At 40.5% G+C, this 19,798-nt stretch overlaps 1 protein-coding gene across 3 annotated transcripts in view; it reads left to right on the forward strand.

Annotated features, from left to right (window-relative positions):
* The window catches only part of SPIDR (scaffold protein involved in DNA repair), a 207,934-nt gene that overhangs the window by 10,365 nt on the left and 177,771 nt on the right, over positions 1-19,798 (forward strand). For all 3 annotated transcript variants that reach the window (XR_012774445.1, XM_075494604.1, XM_075494605.1), the window contains exons 4-5: positions 1,067-1,252; positions 3,985-4,142. Coding sequence is in view for 2 of the 3 variants with exons in the window: in XM_075494604.1 (XP_075350719.1) it covers positions 1,067-1,252; positions 3,985-4,142 (344 nt within the window). In the remaining variant the exon portion in view is untranslated. The remainder of the gene's footprint in view (positions 1-1,066; positions 1,253-3,984; positions 4,143-19,798) is intronic.

Consider the following 19,798-nt stretch of genomic DNA (forward strand, 5'->3'; position numbering starts at 1 on the left):
ATTTGGCAACTTCCTGCTTTCCCGGTCTTCTGTATGCACCTGAGTCTGTTTAATATTGTGATAAAAAAAGAACTCTAGGCATAATAAAAGAGGAGGAGGAGGACTTACTGACTCCCTCCAGTTCTTTCCCTTTTTGAGTCCAGAGGAGAGGAAAGAAAGAGGGGACTTCTTCAGTCTTTGTATTTCTACTTGCTCCAGCAGGTGTGCTGCCTCTGTTGGAGTTAAGTGACCTACTGAGCACCTTTTGTCTACCTTTTGGGGTTCAAAAGCATGCTTTTCCAGATTTCTGAAAAGAACCTCTCTGTGTTGCAGGAGGAGATACGGTTGTGGTTCTCTCTTCTGGGCCCTCCCGCCTAATTCCAAATCCCCAGTAATTGTCTAACTTCTCATTTACCTAAAAAACTTCAGTAGTTGTGGGAAGTGGAAAATTCTGCCTTCCTGTGATTGCTAATTCTGCATGCTCTACTGCTAAACATTAATTCTTTTCTCCTTGCTTTTGTTATTAAAAATGATAGAGAAAGGTATTTTGAATTTAAACATCTCACTTCAAAAACAAAACAACTATTCTTCGTTACTCCTGAAAAGTTTAAATTTTTTTTTCTCTTAGGACAAAACTGGAAAGTCATCTCTACTGATGGCATACTTTTGTTCATTTGTTATTCATTGTATAAAGTCAGAGAAATCCCAGACCCAGACTTCTAAGGACAGTCTTTATTTAAACCACTTACTATTTTGAAAGGGCACATGCGGGAGCATTAGGACTGTGTGTAGAGGACTATATGCCAGACAGTCATTACTTGTCCTCACTTTGCTGAAGGACTGATTGATAGCCTTGCTGTATAAAATGAGTGTTAGCATTTTATTGTGGAGAACCAAAATGAAATAATGTGTGTACATATAAGAAATATGTGTGAGTTAATGCTCCAGTATTAATCACTGATGCCTGGTGACAGAACTGGTAATTTTAAACTATATTATTTTGGAACAGGAAAAAATTTTAAATTCTTAAAAATTAACAGTATCACATTTGTGTAACAATCTAACACTTTACAATTCTTTTTAATAGGATCTGCTGCTGCTGAAAGCTCTAAAGAGGCTGAAGGCATAATATGGACCTCTAGTGGCAGTGATTTTTCAGATGAGGAAAATAAAACATTGATTCCAAGGTTACACAGCAAAAAAAGTCACGCTTCCAAAACAGAGGAATCACCTAGCAGACATGACTTATTGTTAGAGGACAGTAGTACTGAAGGTAAGTTCAAGCACAAGCAGATTTGTCAAGAAACCTTCTGTCAACTTCAAGTGCTGTAATGAAAATTCTTTGAGGTCATTCTGACAAAATGACATGATCTAATCCTATTTCAGTTAAATCAGTTGGCGGTTTTTTTAACAATTTCATCTGAGTATGGAATAAGCTCTTAGTATAAATTATGTACAAAAATTTTAAACCTTGGAGTAAAGGAGCATAGTTGGGCAGGTTATACATTGAGTAAAGCATGTCAGTTCATTCCAATATATTACATTTATTTGTACCATTTCCTTCTCTGTGCTGTGGTACAGATGCTGAGGTTGTGAACAGCTTTCTCTGCCCGCCCTGTTCTACTGGTGATACTGCTGTCTGCATCTACTGACTAGATGTGGCAGACTTTGCAGCTGCAGACAGCATCATGTTCTGTGGTGTGAGTTTTCATTTTGGTACACAGTATTCCTTGTTTCCCCTGTTAGCTGTATTGTGCAAACAACCATGAGTTTTGTTCTTAGGACTTGCTTTCTAATTCATGGAGCAGGGGATGACAGAGGGGAGAGAAATTGAATAAAAAGTGCGTCTGAAGACAGAAAAATCTTTACTTGTCAGCTCCATTACATGAGTGGTAATTAGGAGAATATTTAATTTGCGTTAGAACTTGTTAGGAAGTATTTTCAATGTGACTACTTCCAGAAAAATAAATCAGGTTAGCTTTGTAATAAATACTTCAGCTAGGTCTGAAGTATTACAGCTAGACTTCACATCCTTGATGTCTGGCAAAGTGTTCAAACACCACTGTGAGTTGATTCTTTCATCCATATTTTTGTAACTGATTTAACACTGTCATGGACATATCTGATGGTTGTCTTTTGTAATTCCTAATAATTTTCTTTCCTTGTTTTTGAAATGGAAGGACTGTCCATTTTCTAGACTGCAATCTAATACTCACCAGGAATCTTTGTAATCTGCAATTAATATCATTCTATTGCACTTCTCTCCTGCAAGTATATCCTAAAGGTTTTAATCTTTAATGCTCTTTTTTTAAGAGACAATGCACAGACTTATTTTTACTCTTGTAAGATAACAAAATTTGGTTTCTCTTTGTAAATTAAGAAACCCTGATGCATTATGTATCTGTTTGAAAGTACTGAGGAAATCCAGTAATTTCCTGTTTTTCTTCTAAATCAAAAAATATATTGAAAACAGTGGGGAGTAAAACAACTGTAATTTCCATGCTTTTTCAAGTAACAATCGTATACACTAATTATAGTATTGTACACATGTATCTGTGTGTGTGCGTATATAGGTACAGTTGTAATTATGGGGATAATAGCTGAGAAAGTATTCTGAAGTGACATGCCCTTTCACCTGAAGTTCACCTTCAGAGACAGAGTGTTAGTACTTGAGTGTGACAAGGTAAAGCTGATTGTCTCATATTTTATTAAGGAATTTATACTGCTGTCACAAGTTGCATGCAGCTTGCCACACAGATTCAAGAGAGACCTCTTTGTGCTACCTGGTCACCAATGTCTGTGCTTAAAATTTCTGATGAAGCTTTCTCATAGTTAGAAACAGAAATGCATTCACACACATGAAAAAGCAGGCAACACCAGAGCTGTGTGTTTATTTTGTCTGGGTTACTTCAGAGTTTGGGAGTTCCATGAAGAAACTAGTGATTTAGACTTTAGAAGCACTGCCAAGTCCAGAAGGTACTGCCACAGTTCCATGGATCTGTACAGATGCCCTGGAGCATTCTGCAGGTGCCTCCTTTCCCTGCTGCCTTTTCCCTGTACATAACTCTTTTGGTGTTAGAAATGTGATATTTACAAAAGCAAAAAAGCAAAACCAACAAAACTTTCATCCTTCCTCCTCCAAACTTGCTCTTTTATACAAAATACGATGAGATTCTTCCTCTCGGTACCTTGTGGCACTTGGACTTGAAGGGTGGTGGGGCTGCTACAGCAGCTCAGGCTTCCACTGCCTTCAGGAGATCCTTGGAGGTATGAGTGGACTTTTGGAGTTGCATTAAACACCACCTGGTCATGAGAATGGTGGAAGGACTGTTCTGCATCTCTGTCTTTGTTTATTGCCTTTTTGTTGTGGGGTTTTTTTGAAAAAACTCCATCTTTTCTTGTGCCTGTTACTATTAATTTATCCAAAACAATCCTCTGTCTGCTGTGCTTAGAGGTTTGATTTGCAGACCTGTGTATTTAGCCATGGTGTTTTAGGAGATGACTGTTTCAACTAGCTTTTTAATTTCTCTATGCAGGTTACCACTTATAGCTGATGTTAACTTATGCCAAATTTTCAGCTGTTCCAGGTCTTGAAGTATTTGGTTAGAACAGTTAATTCTGAACAAGTGCACTTGGAAAATCCAATGCAACTGGGCAAAAAAAAACCCTAACTAAAACCTAGGAAAACTAGTAATAACTAAACTAAAAAAACCTAAGCAGTTAAATATACTGTCTCCTTATGGGCAGTACTTTGAAACCTTTTTTTTAAATGTAATTTTTGTATCTTTCTTCACAGAAGCTTCTATTGTCTGCTAGTCGGATTTAGCTTTTATGAGAGACAGGGTCACAGAATAGTTAAACGTAAAGATCAGTTGAACATACGTAAAAAGTAACTGCACTTTTCCCAAGTGAGGCATAATCGTAGTATTACACTGTTTGACTTCATGCTTATGAATAATATATGATGATTAAGAAAAAATATTTTTACAAATATTTTTATTTTAGATGAATCAGAGTTCATTGATTGGGAGAAGGATAGTGATTCTACCGATAGGTGTGATGGATCAGAAAAAGGTGACAGCTCACTGGAGATATCAGATTCGGACTCCTGCACAAATCTTAATTCTCTGCCTGTCGAAGAGGAGAATGATGAGCTCTGTAAGGTGAGAAACTGTTTCAGGTTTAAAAAAAAAAAAAAGAAAAGCTTCTACTATAATTCTGGAGTGTATTCATATTTGATTGCATTTAATTTGGAGGAGCATGAGGTTTTTGCTTACCTCATCTCTCCAGAAGGAATTCTGTACACAAGAATTTCAAGGCATTTTCTCTGACTGCCAAACCTCAAAACCAAGCAGTGCCCCACACCTAGAGCTTGGTAATGTGGTCACTGAATCATGGGATGACTGAGACGGGAAGGCACCTCTGGAGATCGTCTGGTTGAACCCCTCTGCTCGAAGCAGGGTGAGCTGGAGCCGGTTGCTCAGGGATGTGTCCAGTTGGCTTTTGAGTATCTTCAAGGCTGGAGACTTCACAACCTCTCTGGGCAACCTGTGCCAGTGCTTGGTCATGCTCGCAATACGGAAGTTTGTTCTTGCATTTAAATGGAATTTCTTGTATTTCAATGTGTGTGCAAAAACATGATCAAGCGGGTAGGCTTCTCACCAGAGATGTGATGATCTGGATTCTCTACAGCCCCTGGCTGCCTGTCGCAAGTTGATGTCCAAATTTCCTGTAATGTGGTGGGCGAGACAGTTACGTATTTCTTTTCAGTACTTTGAGACCTTGACTATATAAAATCCAGGTATTGTGACTAGAGCGTGTTCTGAGAGCAATGATAAGGGACTAATTACAGGACTCCCTACATCAGTGAAAAGTGATGAGGATTGCAGAGATCACGAAAGGGGCAGCAGTAAATATTGAATCATACCAGCTAAGATTTGGTAGTATTTTTTTCTTTTTACTGTAGAAAATATAACATTATTTATAAAGAAGGCATGCTGTATCAAGTATAGAATAGATGGCAGATATGTTGATCTTTATTTAGTGTCGTACAGTGAAATGACTTGTATTAAAAGACTTGAGACTTGATGCTATCCTAGGCAAAGTTAACGTTTAACCTCTGGTGCTGGAGGCTGGCTGCATCCGCAAGCGCCTCACCCCCGAGCCACTCTCTCCAGGATGCGAGGGAGAGGCTAACAGCCGGGCTGCCCAGCCGGCTGGGGCTGGCACAGGCGGGCAGCGTGGAGGGACTGGGTTTGCCTGTCCTGGGGGAGGCCGAGGAGGGCTCTGGCCCGTCTCAGAGGAGCCCAGCGAGAGGGCAAGGGGCAGTGGTCACCCGGCAGCAGGGGAAACTTCCGCTGGACGAGGGGCGGGTGGCGGAGCGCTGGGAGGGAGCCGGAGAGCCTTGCTCGGGCAGCCCTGGCGCAGCCAGGTTTGGCTGCCGGCGCCGCCCGAGGCACGGAAGCCGCAGGGGACACCCGCTCCCTCCCGCCTGCGGCCAGGGCCGCCCCGAGCCCGCTCCGTCGGGCGGCGCTGGGCTTCCGGGGCCGCGGCGGGGCGCTCCCGGCGGGGCCCCGGCAGAGGGCGCCGCAGGCCCGGGCTGCGCGGCGGCGGGCGCGGCCCGGGCCCCGGCCCCGCCTGCCCATCCGGCCGCCGCCTCCCGCGGGCGCGGCCCTCCGGCGGCTGTTTTGCCGGCAGCGCGGAGAGCGCCGGGGCCGGTCCTGGCACGCAGGCTGAAGCGGTGCCACCGGCTGCGGACGAGGGAGGGAAACGGGCCGGGCTTCGGCCGGCGGTAGAGGTGGGGATGGGGAAGGCTCTTACCGAAGCGGATTAACCCTTACCAAAACTCATTTAAATTTATGTATCTATTCTTTATTAAAATCACTGTGAGAGAGTATAGATGGAGTGTGATAGTGAGTTCTGCTCGCAGAGGGAAGAGCAGTCTCCAGTTCCCCAGTGAATCAGTTCCATAGCAGGGTCCTGCTGCCTCCCTGGGGATGCGGCTTTGCTGCAGCTGGAGGGTGAAAAAAGTGGGTCTGGACATAGTGCATGGCAGCATGCCCGCTGCTGTGGCAACACGTGCGATCCAGCTTTCCACTCGTTCACATGGGTGTGCATAGCAGTTTAGCATCTGTACCTCAGAGTTCAGGAAGGGTTAGTCAAGCATTTTTCAGGTTCTTGAAGAATTGATTTAAAGTAGCTCAGGTCCTGGGCAGCAGCGTCAGAAGAGACCGCATGGCCTGCATAAACCTGGGAAAACACAACTGGGATTTATGCAAGCAGTAAAAGTTGTTCTGCTTTTATTATACCAACATGACTTACCCCAATGTAGATGGAGAGTTGGATAAATGTTACGAGACACGTTCATATTAGTAAATGGTGCTCATGAGGGCTTTTTCAGCTGCAACCATACTGTAATAAAAAGTTTTTAATCCTAACCAGAATGGTTATGCTACTACAAAAGATGTGGGTACATTGGGAATCTGAGGATGCCTCTGCATATTTCCCCTTCTCCCTTCCCAGTTGGAGTGTCGTGCGGTGGTAATTTTCATGGGTGGTCAGCCTCACCAGTAAACTTTCTGCTGGGAATTTGGTCTATGCAGGAGGGTAAATCTCCAGTGATCGCCGTGTTTGTTGCAGTCTTTGTATTGCTTTACTTGGGATATGCTGTTTTCCTAGAAAAAATTGCAGGTGAGCTGTTTGAGAGGTTTCCAAGGGAGAATAGAAAAGCAGTGTTCACTATAGAAAGTCATTTGCTGTATGAGTATTCTTTAAGAAGGCCTCTTAATTTTGTGGCCTAGTTCATGGTGGGGGAAGAAAAAAAAGCCAAATGTTGATATAACATCTTTTTTGTGGTATTTACTAAATCTCTGGAACCTAATGGAGTGTGTGGATAATCAAAAGACCGTGAAATTTATTTTACCCCACTTCAAAATATGCCAAATACTGAGAGGTTCTGGAGGTTTAGGATTGCTGCCAAAATATCTTTATGGTAGTATTTACTCGTGGTAGGAGTGTACTAGGTTTCTAATGGGAAATCTCAAAAAATGAATAACTTTATGGGTCCCGTCCCCCCCCTTATATACCAATAGATCTAATTTGAAAATTGCCTCTATTCAGTGATAACTATGTAGAAAGACTTCATGTATTGTTTTGGTATGAAGATAAAACTCATGCTTATCTGTAGGATGTAAAGCTACAGTCCCGATTCAGTTTATGTTCCAAGTCCTTGTGCTGTGCCTTTCCTATCAACTAGCCACCTCTGACGTGTGAAGCTGCTTGGTAGAGGATAATGAGGAAGGCAAGTTGAAGCTGGTCTTGTGGTGAGCAGCTGTTAGCTAATTTTTGGTTTCAGTTCAATTCAGAATTTTTGAAGAAAACATGTACAAGGTATGACATGGTCATGCTTTACTTTCCTTTGTATATTTTTAGGGGATGGGAGAGTTATTTTTTAACTGTTAACTTCCCTTTGACCTGTAACTGGTTGAATTTTTGCTTAAGGTGATGCAGGACAAAGATCTGGCAAGGCCTGATCCCAGATGGTTTTATTCTGAGAGTTCCTCTGCTTTCAGTTGCCTGTGGATGCCTAGTTGACCTTTTTCTTGGAGACTATGGTGCTAAAATAAGGATTAATCATTAACATTAATTTTTCAGCATACATGTTTTTCAGAAGAGCACCATGTAATCACCTCAAAATTGATCTAAATTTTTATGCATTGGTAATGACTACTTTTTGCCTGACTTATGCAGAGACCTTTCTTATGAGCTGAAGTTCCATATTTTCTAAGAATTGTTCATCTCTGAATTATTTTCAATGTCTAAATATTTTAATGCTAGGGTTTAAATGAAATCTAGTGCTTTTGTATCTGAATTTGTGTTTCCTGCCATACTACCTCCTGGGAACTTTCTCTGGCCCTGTGCACGGAGTGGCATCGTCTTCTGTACTCAGATCCCTCCTTAAAACATTTTCTGTAACTTAATCCCTTAAAGTAGGCCAGCATGTTTATGGAGTATATAATTTTGGTATCTTACAGAATACAGTCTTTTCATTGTCCCATGTGTTAAGTCTACTTACCAGTTTCTGATGGGTAGCCAGGTTTGCTTGCTTTATATGCAGGGCAAGTGAGATTTATCCCAGAATGGTGTGAGGAGAATGTTTTGCCCTTTATATTGCTAATGTGTAGGAATTAGATAGTCTTCTGTACTTGCTATGCAGCTTTAATAAAGCTTAGCTGGTTATAGCAGACCCTCTTTATTGCAGAGCACACTAATAAGCTTGTCTGCTGATCTTCTAATTTGGGTGAAAATTCATCAGAAAGCCACATGGTGAAGAGCTTGTTTCTTTTAAATACTTATAGAATTGTAATAGCCCCAGAGTATCTTGCTGTATGATGATAGACAACTGAAAAAGAGAATCGTCATGTTTTATATGTTTCAAAACTCTTTTAAATGGATCACCACCGTGTTCTCAGCTCTCTGTTGTGCTGCAGTCTGTGTGTGCTGACAGTGGGGGATCTGGTGTGATGTTGTTGAGTCTCATGCAAAAATCATTGTAATGTTGTGCAAAATGTTAATTTTTGGGTTTTCCCTGAGGGAAGAACGCATTATTTGAGAAGTCCTTCCTGCGCATGGATGTACGTAGGTGTATGTCTTTTATCTGAGGCCTTCTCGTCTGTCAAAATAAGGTTCACTCAGTTGCTTAGTTCATGGATTTATTACTGTCTTAACTTTGCTTTTAAAAAAACCCAAACTCTGTCATTCTGTGGTATTACATTGAGGGGGATTCAACATACCTAATGAAATTCTGAAGAGATCACTTAAAAGGTGAGTAGGCCAAGATTTTGCTGTTATTTCTGGGCCTGCTTTTATGTCCTTGCTCTCTTGATCCATTATAATGGCAATTATAACTATCATTGGCTCGGTAATTAGAATTGAGTCTAGAACTATTGTTGTGTAACAGAATTTAAAATAGGTTATCTCAAGGTAGGGAATCATTATTATGGCAAATGGAATTTGTGTCATCCTGTCAGACTGATGACTTAACACTGATAAAGGGTGCTGTTACAACTGTGTTGTTGCAAGCAATTATTTTTGTCCGTCCATTACCAAAGGAAGCTTATTAGCATATATACAAGAATACCCACCAGCTTACTATTATTTCTAAACGTGTACTTCATGGAATAATTCAGGTTGGAAAGGACTTCAAAATGTCTCCAGTTCAACCTGCACAAAGCAGGCTCAGGTGCAAGGTCAGACAAGGTTGCTTAGGCCTTTATCCAGTTGAATCTTGGAAAACTCTAAGGATGGAGACAGCATAACCAGTCTGGGCAACATCCTTCTTCCTTCCTTGCCTCTCTCCTCTCTGTCTCCCTAAAAACTGGAACCTTACTTTTCTGGGTAGAACTGGTCTCTTCTAGCAGGGCTCTTCAGGTGGGCTTTTTAGGCCAGACCTGTTAATCAAAAGACTGCAAGTCAGTAGTCATAACAGAAACAGATGCCTTTTGCGTTCATGTCAGCGAGGTGGAATGATTTGTACCTGAACTACTAGACAAAACTGAAGTTGTGCACCAGCTGCTTTCTGCTACATCCCATCTGCAGGGATGTCTCTGCATCTTCTGATGCAGAAATGAAGCCTTGAAGCTTTTTTCCTTAGTCACAGACAATAGTTCCCCTCTCAACTTCTAGTTTCCATTATTTGCTCAGATTATCAGAATAGGAAACAGCATGTTTCTGGGTGAGCTGTGACTATCTGTATGAAAACTAGCTTCTCTTAAGTCTCCAGTTAAACAATGACCCCATTAATTTTAAATCAGGATTGAAGATATTAGCTCAGCTAATACCTAACTGGCTAAGATGTTCCTTGCTTTGAGGGTTTAAAGTATTTTGGGAAGACTTTTTTCATAATTCTGAGTTCAAATCTCAGTGTAGCTGAATTGCCTCATTATCAAGAATGCCGCAGTCAGTCATATGAGTGTCTTGACACTCATTAAGTGTCTTTTCAGTGTTGTAGAAATGTTGAAAGTCCCTGGTGCCCATATTGAAGGAAGTTTCTTTGATCACAGTAGTCATACTTACAGGTGCTTGCATGTGTGTATGTATGTATGCTCTTGTAGGTGATCCAGAGTATCACTGAGGTAGCTGTACTTCTTTGTGCCTGGTTTGTGAAATTCCCTGGATGTCTTACTAAGTAAGTATAACAGAGACTCCTGTGTACCACATTCTGAATGTACAAAATCTGATGGATTGCAGGAGCTATCTCAGTGACATAAACAGACTTTAGACCTTGCTGCCTTGTGCTGTCATTCCCAGACTGTATTTTTATGTTGTTTGAAGCTCCGGGCTGTTTGTGCATGCTAATCCAGCCCCTCTGCTTTGTTTAACTTAAGGCTTCAGCTGAGCCCCATATTCTTTCTTGCACAGCTCTGGAGAGCAACAACTTTAAGTGCAGCTGACAGCATTGCTATCTCGGCATCCATGTATCGAATACCCCCCTCTTTGCTGTCTCCCCCCCCCCCCCCCCCCCCCCCCACGTTTGCCTGATGTTTTAAACAAGATTGAAGTGACCTGTGTTAGTTTTCCTGTGGCTGCATGCTGCAGGAGGTATCTGTGTTTCCTCAGGCCTGGCACCTCTCGGCAGCATGGCTCTCTTCACAGCACTGCAGAGGGTCTTCAGAAGTACTAGGGAGAAGCAAAGCGGTAGATGTTTGCCTTGTCAGGGCCCTGACCTCCATCTCAAGAGGTGAAGCAAAGAAAGAGGGTCTCGTCTGTCTCCCGTTGGTAGCCTGCGTGGTGCTACAGCAGAAGAAGCTACAGGAAGGAGGAGAGCATGCACTGCTGGAGTGCAGTGCTCTCCTCTGAAAGGAGAGAAAGGATAAAGCCAGTGGAGTTAACAACATTAATAGGAAGTTGAAGGCTTTTGTCTTTTTTCCCCACCTCTGGTGAGGCTCTCTGTTGTTTGCCATTATGGATAATTTGCTAATAGTTTTATGCTCTGCAAAGAGCCATGACAGTGAGAAAGCTGCTGGGTTTTGATTTGTCTAACTTTGTCTTCCAAACTGTCTCAGGACTCCTCAGGCCAAATTGGAGGAGAGATTGGTTTGAATTTGTTTGAAATCCTTTTTGAAGGAAATAGTGGAAGAGAAGTTTTAGTGGAATACATAGGACCGACCAGTCTTAATAATTTCTTGTTCTGATAAATGTGCTTTCTGAATACGGTGGTTCAGGAAGGAGACCTGAACAGAGCAGATTGCCTAATAGCTTTAATTCTCTAAAAGCCTTTGGTTCAGTCTTTCTTGTGGGTTGTTACTTTGTTTTAAAAATAATTTTATGATCTTTTAGTGGCTGGTTCTGTCATCCATTATGCCAGTTAATTGCATCAAGCGAAGGCCCGAATATATCAGGGAAAGTAAAATGCTCTTTTACTACCAGGCATGTTTGTTGCATCCAGTGGTGAAAAAAACATTTCTTGTCCTTTTAAGGTACCTAATGCAGTTGCACTTGCATCTGTTCACAAGTGAACCTGACTGATCTAGGGGTTTGTCACAGCAATACAAGACAGACATATGCACGGCTATCGCAAAAAAAAAAAAAAGCATGTGTAATACTGCTTATAGAATGGCTATTAAGTGAAAATATGATATGTAAATGTCCAAGGTCATCCAATTCCTGGTAGAACAAGTAAAGCGTAAGGTGTACAAAATCATCCAACTATCCCTGTATTTAGGCTTCATCTTCTTATGAGTTTCTTGTCACTTTTCACTGAAACAGAACTGTTCCTCTGGTGGTAAGGGTCAGTGTATACTGGCTCTCTGTAGAATCTATTGAATTGTGAAGATCTGGAAATAAATTTAGAATATCTAAGAAACACAGGAAGAACAAAGTTTAGAAACTATTCTATATGAACCTTGGGGTTATTACCCCCCCCCCCCCCCCCCCCGCCCCGAGGTTTTTCCAGTGTGTTTCTCCCTCTCTTTAATGGATGAAGCTCTTGTATGCCTGTGCTTGTTTTTATCTTGCATGGAAGAAGGCAGCTATGTGGGGTTTTTGTTTTGTTTTGTGAGTTTTTTCAGTCACACCACTGTATCTTTTGCTTGGAAAGAATGCAGTTTGGTGGTATGGTATGGGGAACAGGACGTTTGTTCCTGGCTCCCATTGCAACGTGGAGGTGTGCTGGATAGATAAGAGAGGAGTAAATGGGGGCAGAACAAATGGAATAAAACAGAGAATGTTTATAATAAAACTTAAGAAATTTGGAGGTGGGAACTTTTGTTGGGCGGGGGGGGTGGCTTTCTTGGGGACAATGAGATGGGACTGGGGTGGGGTGAAATCCTAATGCCTCTCATATCCAGTTTGGCAGGGTCTGTGTCATGTTCTGTTGCTCTTGCTTTGTGATAAACAGTTTCTATACAAACATCTGAATCATCTGTGGATGACAATTCAGATTTACAGTTCTTTTGTTATCGGGACACTTACATTCCAGACTAATAACGCTGGTGACTGATTAACCCTTTCTGTGGAGACCGTCTGTAGCGATGGGCTGTAACTCCGTAACTGTAACATGCTAAAGAGGATTTTGCCTGCTCTACGGGAATCTGTTAGCACACTCTCCTGTATATGCCAGCTGCATGCAACGCTGCTGCTGCAGCTTTTTTTTTTTTTTTTCCTCCTTTAGCATATCACTATTTGCCTTCAGACCAGGGCAGCAGCCTTGACTACTTGATGATTTTATCTTTGTCCGTCCTTGGTCTCTCTGGAAATGTGCTCATAAATAGTTACTTCATATGATATCTCTCCCACTACTCGCAGCTTCAGCCCAGCTTTATTATTCCCACTTCCTGGACACATGAAGAAGCTGTTGCACCTGGCTGTTGATTAACTGCTCCGTCCCAGCACAGTGGCATACTTTTTGACTCAGTCCCAGTTGTTCTCCTCCCACTCTGTCTCCTCTTCCTAGCACGGTCACTATTTCACTCACCTGTCCCCATTCACCCTCACCTGTCATTGCTCGGTCTCAGTTCACTGGTTCTCTCTTGCCTAATACAACTATTTAGTTCTGTGCACTGAATACTCTCATCTGGTTGCAACTCTTCAGAAATGGTGGCTGCAGCAGCTCCTCACATCAGGTGTCTTGCCAGCGCTGTGCTGTTGTGGCAGCCTCTAGTGTTCTGCACACAACGCTCGTTTCTCTGTGTGTATTTTTCTTGTCATTACACCAGTGGAGGAAAGCCCTGTTCTCCCTTTGTAGGAATCCCGGTGGGGCTGCTGGGAAGTTTGATGCTTCTGAGAGGAAATGACTTGTTGGTATTTTGCAGACACCTTGACACCTTCCTGTGCATGGGAAAGGGACCACTGAAGCTAAGTGAGAAAAGCAGACTGGAACTGTCTGCTTGTGAAGCAAACACAATGGGCAGAGCAGCTTCATCCTGACATAAAGTAGTAATGGATGAGAAGGGTTGAGGTTTGTGCTGGGGTTTAAATACTCTGAAAAGCAGCTAAAAACACTGGAACTTTAAAAACCCATTAAGTTTGCACATCAGCTGTACTTGTGGATAGTAGTTTTGGTCCTCCCATTCACCAAAAAAAGGTGCGGTGGAACTAGAAAAGCTTCAGAGCAAGTTGGTAAGAGTGATCAGATATATGGGATGTTTTCTGCATGAGAAAAATTCTGTAGAATAGAAACCTTCAGCCTCAAAAAGAGATTGCTGTGGAGAGGACATGAAAGAAACCCATGAATCACAAACAGATGGGAAGAAGTAAACCAAATGACTAGGTACTGTATAGAGCTAAGAGATACAAGTGGAACTAGCAGATTGATTGAACATTAGAAAAGAGTTTATTCACCCTGCAGAGCTCCTTGCTACAGGATGATACGGATGCTGAAAGATTACATGGGTACAAAACTAATTGGACAAACTCATGGAAGACATATCTGTTAAGGATTAAATACAAAGATCTTGCTTCTAGTTGAAGCCACAAACTGGAATCGGGGAGACCATTCTGTGGCAGCATTGCCACATGCTTGTCCTGTTTTAAACTCTTCCTTAAACATCTGACATTAATCATTGTTGGAGACAAAAGTAAGGGGCTAGAATGATCCTTGGTAGATTCCACTACAGCTATTCCCATGTTTGTGTGCTGTGGGCTTTTCAGCGTGTATGAATTTTGTCCTCTTTCCATCGCCACCCTTGGTGCTTTCTCTGCAGAGCAATTGAGAAGTCACATACCAAAAGATGATGTTGCAAATGGATCTTCACTTGGTGCAATGCAGTGGGTACCCTTTGTAGCTCTAGTTCTCTACCACCTGCTGCTCTGTGTGGCTTCTGCAGGGTATTTTTTAATGTAGTCTAGTTTATGCTTACCTTATGTTTTTAATAAAGCTTTCTAAACAGACATAGGGATAGAGAGGAGCCTTTGAGACAGCATAGATTTTGTAGAGGGTGATGGCTGTAGCTAGACTTGCCAAAGAAGCATTTAGCTTCCCTGGAGTGAGCTGGTGACAGGCTTCACAGACTAAGTTTCTTTAGCTTCCTTGATTGGGTGAGGGAGAAGTGCAAAGGTAAGTTTGGGTTTTTTTGTTTGGTTTTCTTTTTTTAATTGAAATCTTTCATTTTTATGAATAATTGGAAAAGCACCATGGCTTTATTTTTTTTTTAAGCATACGCATTTGCTGAAGTACATTTAAGCATCATGAAATTAAAAAAAAAAAAATTGGTGTTGCTGAGTTTCATTGGACATCTGGTATGTTCCGGTAATAACATGATTTGTCTAGGATATGAAGCACTTCAGGATCTTTTGGAATGGGAGGACAGTATAACTAGCAGTATAAAAAGAATAAATAGTATAAATCCACAATACTGAACTTTCTTTCTGGGGTAAGCAGGGTAATTGCAGCTCCCTTTCGGAGCATGTATGTGAATGCATGAGTGTATAATGTTGTGGGCTAAAGTTGGAAATAGGTGCATAATGCTGAAGTAATAAATAACATGTTGTTCATAAACTGATGACACAGGATTGTTATATTGAAGATTCATCTAGCTTGGGTCCTGAATTATAATAGTATTGGGAGAAAAGTGTAAGACCATGTTAAACGTTGTGCAGTGGGAGGAGGAGGATCTCTATTGCAGTTTAGGTGGTTTCTGAGCCAGAAGTTGCATTGAGATTATTAAGTCTGAGAGACATTGTGAGTTTTATCCTTCAGTAGCTAGCTCAGTTGCTTTCTGAACCAATTTAAGATCATGGTCTCCAGACATTCTTGGGGGTGGATACCCCAATCTAATAATGCATTATGTGTTTAAGACAGAATTAGAAAAAAGACCTTTTAGTTGTGGCAATTATAGATAAAGCATCATATTTCCTTTCACTCTGTTCTTTGCAGACATGTACAGAGAAAAGAATTAACAATATTACAGACAGTAATGTAACAGTTTTACAGAGCTGCTTGTGAAACCAGATTATATAGCTGTATACCAGGAAACTTCACCAATGGTGAGCTTTGGCTAATATGTTCCTCCTTTACAGGACTCAACAAGATCATCCTTATAATGTAAGATACTTGTGGTGTGTTGGGAGGATATAAGAGTTTTTGTATGGCATTTACTTACTGGTTTAGAAAGGAAGGGTCAAGGCAGCTCTTTGCACTAAGAAACTTCGTCATCAGTCTCAGCCTGTAGTTATTGGAGGAGGAGGTAAGGAGAGAAAGAGGTATATTGTTCTCTTACATAGTTTGTGGGGGAAGGTTGGATTAAAAAATACCAGGTTATGTAGACTTTTCAAAGGGTACAAATGTAGGACGAGGAAATAAAATAATTGCCACTCTCATATGCCTAAAAAGCAATGAGCCGGACAGCAGATAAGATTGTCAGTTTAAACAACAACAAAATAAATGTTTTTACAAGAAACAAGTCTGAAAAAAATGCAGGCGGGTGATTTTTCCCATCTACTTTTTAACCTTTAGATGCACTTGAGTCTTATTTTCCACATTTTTTTCCCATGCAAACAGTAGAGCTAGATTTGTTCCTTACATTATTTTTGACTTGTGGCTTGCATTACTTATAATTTAAAGATTCTGTGATTGCTTTTCTTTTCTGTAAGAGCATTTCATTGTTAAAAACTTAGCACTAACCACAGGAGTTGTGCAGGGAAAAAGTAATTAAGTGGACATCAGAACAGGGCAGAGAATTATTTTCTTGCATGGCTTTACAATTTCAGATAAATGGTTCCCATACACATTGATGGCTTCTTAAATCTAATGAGCTCAGAGGAGAAACTAGGTCCGGGAACATATCTGTTTTGGTTTCTTCAATGTTTAAAAAAAAAAAAAAGTACCAAAAAAGGTGAATGCATCACTTTTGTTGATAGTGAAGATGCTGAGTTGATTCATCACTTTTGTATATGAGTCGAAGTGAAAAATATTGCACATATCTCCTCGGTTCCCATCATGTATGCTGAGTATAAATATTTAAGTTAGTTAACATGATTATAGTTCATTGTGTTGGGAGCTAAGTGGAAGCAATAATTGGGGTAATGGTGGAAAGGAAAATTAGAACCTGATTTTATATAGTATTGGAAGGCAACATAATTTTTATGCCATACTTAGGCAGTGCAGGTCACTTTTTGAAGACAAGAATGACAGTGAGATTTAAGGGTGTGGGGGGGAGTTGTACTATATCATTATAAAGTACTCCACGTAATTTTTCGTTGCATGTATAACTTCGCAACTACCTTGAGCATTCTCAGGTTGGCATTTCTGCACGTTTAATGCAGCAGTTGCTTGTGGAACTTGACTTCAAAAATTTGGTTGTGAAGAAGCAAAACTTTTTAAATTCTCTGCATGCGGATTGCATGTTTTTTTAATGCTACTCAGCTGTTACTTAATTGCCATCAATTAATTTGTAAGCATTTTGGAAAGTAGTGGTGGAAGTTTTCTATCTGCCTTGCATGCTCCAGACATTCTGAACAGTCAGAAATAATAATGTAGACAATAATAATTCGGCTGTGACACAGTCATGATCCTTGTCATCACAGAGCCGAAAAAGTAAGACTACTCGTGATATAATGTGTGGTGGTTTATTTTCACATTTTGAGCAGGAAGGGATGATTTAAGAGACCACTGAATGCTAATTTCTGTTGCTTTGTTACCATGCATATTTTAAATGGAAGAACAGCAAATGGATTTAATTTTTATGAGATTTGCAGCCAGTAGATCATAAAAATTCTCCATCTGCTTGTTAGCAGCACTGTGCTCCACTTTTTAAAAGAAGAAGGAAGACGATAATGTAGCTTACGTGTTTTCCTGAGCTGGAATGAACTGGAATGAATGAATGAAATGTTCTGAAAGAGATGCCCAAGTGTTGGTAGTATTGTAGGATTTAACTGCAAGAAAAGTATCTTTCAATGCATTTTTTCCTCCAGCACTAAGACTTTTTTAAAATGTACTTCATTGCTCAGGCTCTTTAGCTGGCACAAAGTCATTGAACAGAGGTCGCCACTTCTTTTTGCATTTTTTGGTACAGATCTCAGCATAACACTCCTTAACTTTTCTGAGGCTTCTTTAGGTGTTGCAGCAATAATAAACCACAATGACTGGATGGGAAGCCTATGGCTGGTGACCCACCCATGGTCCCTTCCAATTACTTTCTTTGCTGACATGAAAAATATTAAGAAGTTGTACAATATTACCAGACTTCTGCAGAGTTTAGTTTAAAAGCAATTGGACAGTTTTTTCTGGAGAAAAATCTATTAAGCTAATAAATCAAATGATGCTCCCTTGGGAAGTTCTGGAGTTGCAAATTCACTGTGGAGGAGTATATCAGGGGAGAAGTATTCACTTGCTTTGTACTACTACTTTGCTTTATGCATCTCATATAGGCCACTGTCCCAGATAGGATGCTGAGTTCAACAAGTCTCTGGCCTGACTTGTTCTTGCTGTTCTTACTTTGTTTCCTTGATCTCCACAATTTTTTAATTGCTGCTTTATTGTGCATTTAAGTCCTCATATTCCAGAGTCTGGTTAGCATATTATCTTATGTGGCATTATGCCAATGTTTATGGGATTAAAGCAAAAGGAAGTTCTGGTTTGCTGTTTACATCTAAAATGCAGAGTGAATCTGATAGGTTACTTCTATTGAGTGAAGCTGAAACTTCATGCTTGGTGCCTCAATCTCTCTGGCAGGCGTTAGTCCCAGTATGTTAAGTTTCTAAAAAGAATAACGCTTTAATTTTTGCTAGATAAAACTAGACTAATTGCATGCGTAGAAATATAAACAAACAATGCTGGAAAAAGTTAGAAAGGAATTCTTTTGTTTGGTTTCATGAGCTTAACTATGTAGTGTTGTAAAGAGGAAATTGTACTGTGGAAAATCAATACTTGCTAAAACTCTTAACACACAGAGGACAAACTATGGCAAACTAGTGCATAATGAAATGGAAGCATAAAACTGAAGTGAAGAAGGTGACAGTTACAGATATAAAGGAATTAGCAAAAAGTGAGAATGAAATGAAGACTGAAGAAACCAACTTGAAACTTTATTTAAATAATATGTGAGTACAAATTGTTTTAACATTGTGCAACTCTACAGAGTCCAGAAGCCTGATGGGTTGTGTGACATTGTTACTGTGGTTAGAATGTGGTCAGTACTACAAGTGTGTGTGTTTTGTTTTTAGAAAAATGTGTCAACCTGCAGTAGCTTTTGAAAAAGAAAACACATGCACACACCCCCCAACCCTAAGCTGCAATTGACAAAAATAAAACCAAATATCTAGAAATATGTTCCCATGTGTAGCTGGCAATGAACATCATCTCCTTCACTGCAAATGGTTTTTAACTTAAATTTAATAAATTAAAAGGTCTTGAGTTTCGTATGCATAGTCAGATAGGTGCAATTTGTCTGCCTCTGTCTGCATTTATTGTAACCACAGATCTCATAAATCCTGTTGTGTTGCCCCATAGTTAGCTAGACATTTTTTCCTTCACCTATTTTCTGTGCTTTTCATCTGGTAATAAGTAATTTCCAGACCAAAGTGTTATGAGGACTGACAGATCAGGTGTTATAAAACAGCAATAGAATTAATATGCTTCGAGGTTGAATATTCCAGAAGCTCAAACGCAATGCTAACCTAATTCTGGCATTATCCTGGTTTTACTCACCTATGGACATGATTGTCTCTCTCATGTGCTATTGCACTTCCTGCTCCTCTGAAGTCATGTTTTTACCTTGCTTCTGCACTTACGACTCCTGTTATGGATCTGTCCTAGATTCTTTTCTCTGACCTTCTAACCGGATATTTTAACTATGTTTAAAAATGGGGGAAGAGGAAGTAGGCAAACATGTTAGATTGTCAGGTTCGACAACAATACTGACATGTCCAGTAAGTGCTCTTCGCTTTATTAGCAAGTGACCCAACTCTCAAATGAATACATTGACATGTTAACGGAGCTACAAGGTATTGCTGTTCTTCTTTGGTATCTGAGTCTTGTTTTTAAGGAGGGTTTGATTTTAAGGAGGGTGACCCATCTGGTATAATCTTCCTTCTTTTAAATTGACAAATGGTGTTGTATTTAAGAAAATAAAAGTATTCCTCTCACCTAGGTTTTTTTTTTTTTTTCCTACCTGGCAGGTATGTAACTAGCTGTAGTTGTGTGCTGTTGTGGTTGCTTTCATATGTATATAGCTGAAGATGGTTAGAGATGTGTTCATGGCTCAGGATTCAACTGTGCTTTGAAAATGGGGCTTTACCGTTAAAATTGTTAGTGGATAGGTGTGGTTTTAATTTGTATGTTAAATAAAAACATAACGTGCTGTGATTGAAAGTTTTAATTCAA

This window comes from Mycteria americana, chromosome 2 (genome assembly GCF_035582795.1).
Source record: "Mycteria americana isolate JAX WOST 10 ecotype Jacksonville Zoo and Gardens chromosome 2, USCA_MyAme_1.0, whole genome shotgun sequence".
In the NCBI taxonomy this organism is placed as follows: domain Eukaryota; kingdom Metazoa; phylum Chordata; class Aves; order Ciconiiformes; family Ciconiidae; genus Mycteria; species Mycteria americana.